This window comes from Lycium ferocissimum, chromosome 9 (genome assembly GCF_029784015.1).
Source record: "Lycium ferocissimum isolate CSIRO_LF1 chromosome 9, AGI_CSIRO_Lferr_CH_V1, whole genome shotgun sequence".
Lineage (NCBI taxonomy): Eukaryota > Viridiplantae > Streptophyta > Magnoliopsida > Solanales > Solanaceae > Lycium > Lycium ferocissimum.
This window is the reverse complement of record NC_081350.1, coordinates 52,584,234-52,591,208: the sequence shown is the minus strand read 5'-3', so window position 1 is coordinate 52,591,208 and position 6,975 is coordinate 52,584,234. Positions and strand designations below refer to the sequence as shown.

Below are 6,975 nucleotides of genomic sequence, written 5' to 3'. Positions count from 1 at the left end.
AGTATTTTAGTGCGATTTAGTGCGTTCCACACTAAGCATAATGAAAAATACAAAATTGTTAAAATTTTAATGAATATTAAATTCTAAATTCATAATAAATATAAGTACAATGAGTTTTACAGTGAAACATAGATATTGAACCCATTCAATATAACTTCTGTATCTACCTATGTTCTTCCCTCTCGCCCTAAGAGGCAACTATGATTTAAAAAGTCTATGATTTTGTTGAACAATCTCAAGTTAATATTTAACAATAATGAGTTCATAATAACATATTTTATAGTTAAAGAAAATTGCACCAGTGCCTTAAAGATGGGTGGTTTTGATCCCCGCTTGGCCCATAAGCAACATTTAAGGTCAAAATCAAAAGTATTAAAGTTGAAGTTTTTCCCATGAGACAGGCGAGATTAGAAGTTAAAGTCCAACCCCAAGATACACCTATGAAACAAGCAGGGCCCAAGATTTAAATTCATTCACCTCCAAAGTTATTTTTGTAAATAACCTGTTGTTAGTGAAAATTTAAATATATATATTGAATTTGGACAAAAGGGGCCGGGTTCGCTCATGAATGTATGAACGACACTCACATGAACCCAATATAGGCGCTCTAGATCTCGGCATCTCGCCCTCCATAACAAACCAAAAAGTGGCCTAGTACATAGATAACCTCTTAAACTTGCTAGTAAATTTCAATTAACACTCGAATTAAGGTTTGTTCCAACTGAGTATATGAATATATGAGAAGTGTTCTTATTAGAAATTTCCAGTTTTCCTTTTAAAAAAAAAAAACTTTGTGCGAGTTCGCAAACGTCCATTATGTAAATAAGTTAAATACTTAAAATATGTCACATTCTTCATGCATTTGTCTTAATAAGCAGTAAAATCTTAGGCCTATTCCAATTGAGGCTGATGTGAATACTTAAAGGATATGACATTTTATGTGATTTATTTAGCTACCTAATAGACGCTTGAGAGCACACAAAAAAAAAAAAATGAATCGTACGTGTTTAATAGAAATATTTTATTATGTATTTAGATGCTTAATTGAGCACACCTTAGTTCAAGTATCTAAATGAAATTTGTTGGCAAATTTAAGAGATTGTCTATGTATAGTACTCACTTCGTCCCATAATAAGTGTCATCTTAGCCAAAAACACGCATATTAAGAAACCAATAATGCAATGTGAAGTTTACTAAATTACCCCTATATAATAAAAATAAATTATTTTTTCCTCTTGACTAGAGCATGCACAAGTAGTAAACTTTTTGACATTGGGAATACAACAATACTAAGTTCTTTATGTGGCTCTTCCAATCATCATTTAGATGTTACTTTTAACTTGTCAGTTTTGTTTAAGGGTAAAATTGAAAAAACCAGTCAATATATGTCTTGATTTTCTAAGGTGACACTTATTATGAGATAATATTTTTTTTTTTAGCTAAGATGATACTTATTATGAGACGGAGGAAGTATTAATTAAGCCAAAAAATAATCACACCACTTTAGAGGACGAGTTGGATATTTACCCCTGTCAGGGTAAATTTTGTAATCAGGATACAGTGGGATTTATGAGCTCGTTTGGTAGGAGGTCTTAGATAAAATAGTCATGGTATTACATATGGTATTATTTTATGCCGTGTTTGGTTGATATTTTTGGGCATGTATAACTAATATAGGAATTATTTAATACACCCATAACTAATATAGGAATTATTTAATACACCCTACGAAGTATTATCTTATACCATCACCACCATGGGACACTTTATACATGGATAAAAAACTAAAATGTTGTTTTATTCCAAGAAATCTATAAATGCCAAGCATCCAAGAGTATAATTGTAACAAATTATTTTTTAGTTTTAAAAATAAATAAATAAACATTTAAATGGTATCTTTTGTGTACAATTTTAATACAATGAAGCAAATACATAACAAAAAATAAGCCCTACATTATTAATTCATGCATTACTAATCAATGTATAGCTTGTCTTTGAATCAAAGGACCACTTAGTAAGGATTAGTATAGGTGATTAAAATCCTATAACGGCTGGCATAGTTCACGCGCGGCCTACTGCGCAGCTTTTTATGTCGTGCATGGAAACATCTAGCTCAGCTAACGAATTCACCCAACTAGTTACTTGCTTCAGTCGACGACAATCCCCACTCGCATGGAGAGCGTGCGCACTCTTACAAACCACGTTAACGTTGAAGATATTAGCGATTGTAGTGCACGATCACAGATGAAGCGTGAGGAGAAATGTGCATTATAAAGGACTCACTAGTCACGTGCACTCTTGGATTTTTTTGTTTTTTACTTCTCTCTTATCGACCTTTTTTCCCATGTGACTTGCCATCAAATTTACCCCAAGAATGGGGTGTAATTACGGTTATGCCATGTCACCCATTGGTTTAGTGGGCCATATAATTTTTTTTTATTTACGTCTGAAAACCTGATTTTATTTTATTACGCTGCGGATCTTCTGGTTACAGAAATGGGGAAAGAAAACAGTAAAAAGGGGTCATTTGCACTTATTGCTCCTATTTTGTGATGGTCTTTAATTTTTTTGCCCTTCGAATTTATGCCTAGAGGTGCATAAATTACGCATCATAATATCCACAAGTTATGCCAACGTTCTTAAAGAACTTATGTCCTACTAGGTATATGTTCGATTTTGAAAGACAAAAATTAAAGAGTAAAGACCAGTCCATTCGAAGGACCAACCATAAAAGGGGTGACAATATAGATTTTTGGCCCTCAGATTAAAGGAGAATATAGGTATAACGTCTTTTAGTTCATCTGAATTCATTAATTTTGGCTCGAACATTATATATATATATATATATATATATATATATATATATAGATATTGTGAAAGATTTCGAACTTGAATTCATAATGTTTAAATCTTAAATTCGTGTTTCTGTCTTTGTTGATGATGGTGTTGGCTCGGCGCTTACTGATCTGGCCACGTTAATGGAAGCTTTCGCAGCGATAGTATAAACTTGTAAAATTAGTAGACTACATTATCTTATGAGTATTGTCAGTATCACTATATGGCCTTTTTATTACTCAAAGTTGCCCATCTCTGCTAAAGAATGAATGACAAGAACCAAAATTAGAAGCAGCACATGCTGTGCAGGCTAGAGTGAAGAGGACGTTTTAATATAATAAGAACAAATAAATTATCACTTGTTGCCAAAAAAAAAAAAATGGAGAAGGTAAGCTTGGTATTGCAACTACAATCAACAATATATCCAGTGAAATTACACAAAGTGGGTCTAGGGAGGATAAAGACTTACCCCTAATAGAAAGGTCGTTTTCGGCATTAGGACAAAAAGTTCAAAGCAGTATAAAAAGTTATGGCAAAATACCATAGAGAGTATGATAAAGCTGTCTGAAAACAAGGAACAGTAATTACCACAAAAGAATACGATAATCAAAGTATAAGAAACAACAGATAGTACCACAAAAGACTACGATAATCAAAGTACAAAAAACAACAGATAGTAACAGAAAATAAAGACAAGCAACTACTAGCAGAATACTATGACTACTAGTATGAAAGGATAAGAAGGACAAAGCTAAAGCTTAGTATTGCAACTAACAAATAAATTATCTGCTATATCGAAGTTCCTCAGAAATTTCTCTTAATTTAATTATCATCTTTTTATGTTGCAAAATGACACCTTAATACTGTTTTTTAGGATGACAGTGATGTCAAGTTTACCGTTGAGAGATCAAACCTCATGATGTTAACTTAACCTCTCTAATTATGGCTAATTTTTGGGGTTTGGAGTGCACACTGCACACACAACTACCTTTTTGTCATACTGTGAATCTAGCAAATATTAAATTGGACAATAGGCAATTAACCCTACCCTAGCAATCATCTTCACATTCAACTAAAGACAAACAACATTCAATCATCTCTTCCATAGCTCTTCTCACTGCATTTCTGTTTCATCTGCCAAAACCCCACCATACAAAACACTGCTTTTTTACACTTTTTGACCCCACTTAGATCCATCCATGGACATAAGAGAATATGATAAAAATGATCCTTTTATATTTGAGGGTAAGTTCAAGATAATCCTTTAAGTATGCACTGAACAGTTTTGGTCCCTTGAATTTATCAAAAGTTAGCACTTTTAGTCTCCGGCAATTATTTACCAAACTTTCTGTTAGTTTTGACGGGAGCTATGAAAAATTAAGAAATTAACGGGAATTCACATTTAAAGGTACAATTTTTGTAGTTTCTACTATTTTTTTAAATTATTTTTAGAGTTAGGTGCGGCTTTTTGAGGGGTAATTTTTGCCTATTTTATATATATTTTTAATGTCTAGTGCAGTTTTTTGTGCTGCATATTTTAGAATTTGATGAGACTTTATTAATTTTTATGATTAAATCCTTTTTTATTTCATTATTTTCATCCAATCTAACAAACATAAATTGTTAAATATTTGACTATGACTAAAACATTGCTACAACTTTTGACAAACGTGAAGGATCAAAACTGTTCAATGCATACTTAAGGGACTATTTTGAACCTACCCTCAAATATTAAAGACCAATTTTTGTCATTTTCTCATGGCTATAACAAAAATGGACTCAACTGAAACCAAGAAACCAATTTCCCTAGCTAATGGCCTTGGATAAACCCCATCATACTACTAGTGAGCTCTTCATTTGCTTCACTTCTCGTCTTTCTTCATCTTCATCTTCCATGAAACTTTCCAAATCCATTCTTAGCCCGGGCCATGCCCGGGACCAACCTCTCTCTCTTCCCACATCCCTTAGCCGTCGGCTTAAAGCCAACGGCAGCATTAAAGGTGGCCAATCCCCGGCCACCTTTCCTTCCCACACTGGGAAGAAACGAGGTTTGGGGTTTGACAACCCCGAACCTTCTTCTCCTAAGGTAACTTGTATTGGACAAGTGAAAATGAAAACCAAGAAGAAGGTTAAACAAACAAGAAGCTTGTCCAATAGAAGGAGTACTGATATAAGTTTTAGAAAACTAGAACAACAAGCCCCTGATCAAGAAAGGGGATTGTTGATTCAAACTCAAAGGAGTTCAAGTGTGCATTTTCAGCAGCAAGATCAATGTGTGCATAGGAATCAGAGGTGGGTTCATTTGCCATCGACGATATACGAAGCTTTGAGAGAGTTTAGCTGTTTGTTTCCATGTCGTTCTTCGTGTTTTACAACGAATAATGAGAAAGAAAAGGAAGAGAAAGTTGAAGGATCTAGGGAAGTTACTAGGTGGTTAGTTGCATTGCAAGATGCAGAAGTAGAAAAAACGCGAGGGATTGAGTTGATGGTGTCTAATCATGGGAGGGAAGAAATGCAAAGTACAATGAGAAGTTCAAGAAGGCATGTGTTTGAGGATATTGAGTTCAAGGATATTATTGAGAGTGTTGAAATGAAGGAAGGAGTAGAAGAGGAAGAGAAAGCTAGAGTTAGCATTTGTATTCCACCTAAGAATGCTTTGCTTTTAATGAGATGTCGATCTGATCCTATGAAAATGGCAGATATTACTAGTCGATTTTGGGAAGAAAAAGAAACTGATGAAGAAAAAGTTGAAAGAAAGAAAATGAGGGTTCGGAAAAAGAAGTAGTAGATGCACAAAACATTGAAGGATGCAAAGTGCCGGAGGAAACTAGTGTTCCAGTAGATATTGTGGAAAATGAAGAGAACTCAAAAGAAGCTGTAGATATCGTCATGGAAATGGAGACAGAAAGTAGTAAGAATGAAGAAGAAAAGTTCAAGAGCGGTGAATTAACACCAGAAACTGAACAAGAAGATGAAAAAGAGAGCGAGATAAAGGCGCTAGTAGAAGAAGCAGAAGTAACCTCCACTGAACAAGTACCTCAATCAATTGTAGATCGAACAACAGAAAACATTCAAGATAACCAAGTCCTTGAAGCTGAGAAAGAAGAAGAAGAGGCAAAACCATCTTTTTCAGAAGCCGAAGATGCTACACTGGAAGTAGAAGAAGAAGAAGATGATGAGAGATTCAAATCAACTATAAAGAAGGTCATCGAAGAAACAATCTTGTTGGAACACATTGACATTGAAGAAGACGTGAAATTTGATGAGAATGAAATCCAAAAAGAAGATGTGGTGGCTCAAGTTGACTATCCAAAGGAGTTGAGAAAAGAACAGAACAAATCAATTCTTCCAGATTGTTTGCTACTAATGATGTGTGAACCTAAATTATCCATGGAAGTTTCAAAAGAAACATGGGTATGCAGCACTGATTTCATATCACCAGAGAAAAAACAAGCTAGTAAAACAGCAGTGAATAAGAACAAAGAAGTAATCCCCGAGAGAAGGCGCAGCATTGACTACTCTAAACCTGCGCAAAATTATAGCAAGAGCCAACACCTCTCGACAATGATAGAGCAGAAACTGGTAAATGCAAAGGCTTACGAGCCGTTTGTCTTGACGAGGTGTAAGTCGGAGCCCATGAGAACGGCGCCGGAGAGTTGTTTCTGGAAGAATAGGAAGATTCATGAGCCGCATAGACGGGATAAGTTTGGAGTCGGGGCCGCTGGACTCGGTTTTTGACCCGACCCGGATTCTGTTGTCGGATGGAGAGTTGTTTCTGGAGTTGGGCGGTTGGAATCGGGTTTGACCCGACACGACCTGACCCGGATTCTGTAATCGGGTCGTACTGGAGAACTGTGGTAGTCTTTGCACGCAGCTTGTACATTTACTTTAAACCTTTTTGTTATCAGTGAAATTTTAGTAATAGAACAAGTACTAATCCTTTTTCAGTTTTTACTACTATAAGATTTTGATATCCTTTTTCAGTTTTTATAAGATTTTGAATATTTCATGATTGACTTTAAGATTATCAGTGATGTTCTTTTTGTAAGAAAAGATTTGCTCCTTGTAATTTTGTCGGTTCTGCAAATTATATTCTTCGTTCATATGATCAGTATTGATATGATCAGTATATACTTTGAC

At 34.8% G+C, this 6,975-nt stretch overlaps 1 protein-coding gene across 1 annotated transcript; it reads left to right on the top strand.

Moving 5' to 3' along the window:
• Positions 1 to 4,535: 4,535 nt before the first annotated feature.
• LOC132032050 (uncharacterized) lies at positions 4,536 to 6,615 on the top strand. Its single transcript, XM_059421867.1, has 2 exons — positions 4,536 to 5,616; positions 5,649 to 6,615. Exons 1-2 carry the CDS (start codon positions 4,649 to 4,651, stop codon positions 6,571 to 6,573), a joined length of 1,893 nt encoding a protein of 630 aa, XP_059277850.1. The 5' UTR covers positions 4,536 to 4,648; the 3' UTR covers positions 6,574 to 6,615.
• The last annotated feature ends 360 nt before the right edge of the window (positions 6,616 to 6,975 follow it).

Coding starts and splice junctions, on each gene's coding strand:
- LOC132032050 (XM_059421867.1), top strand. CDS start 4,649: ATGGCCTTGGATAAACCCCATCATACTACTAGTGAGCTCTTCATTTGC. Junction 5,617..5,648: donor ATGAGGGTTCGGAAAAAGAA/GTAGTAGATGCA, acceptor TGAAGGATGCAA/AGTGCCGGAGGAAACTAGTG.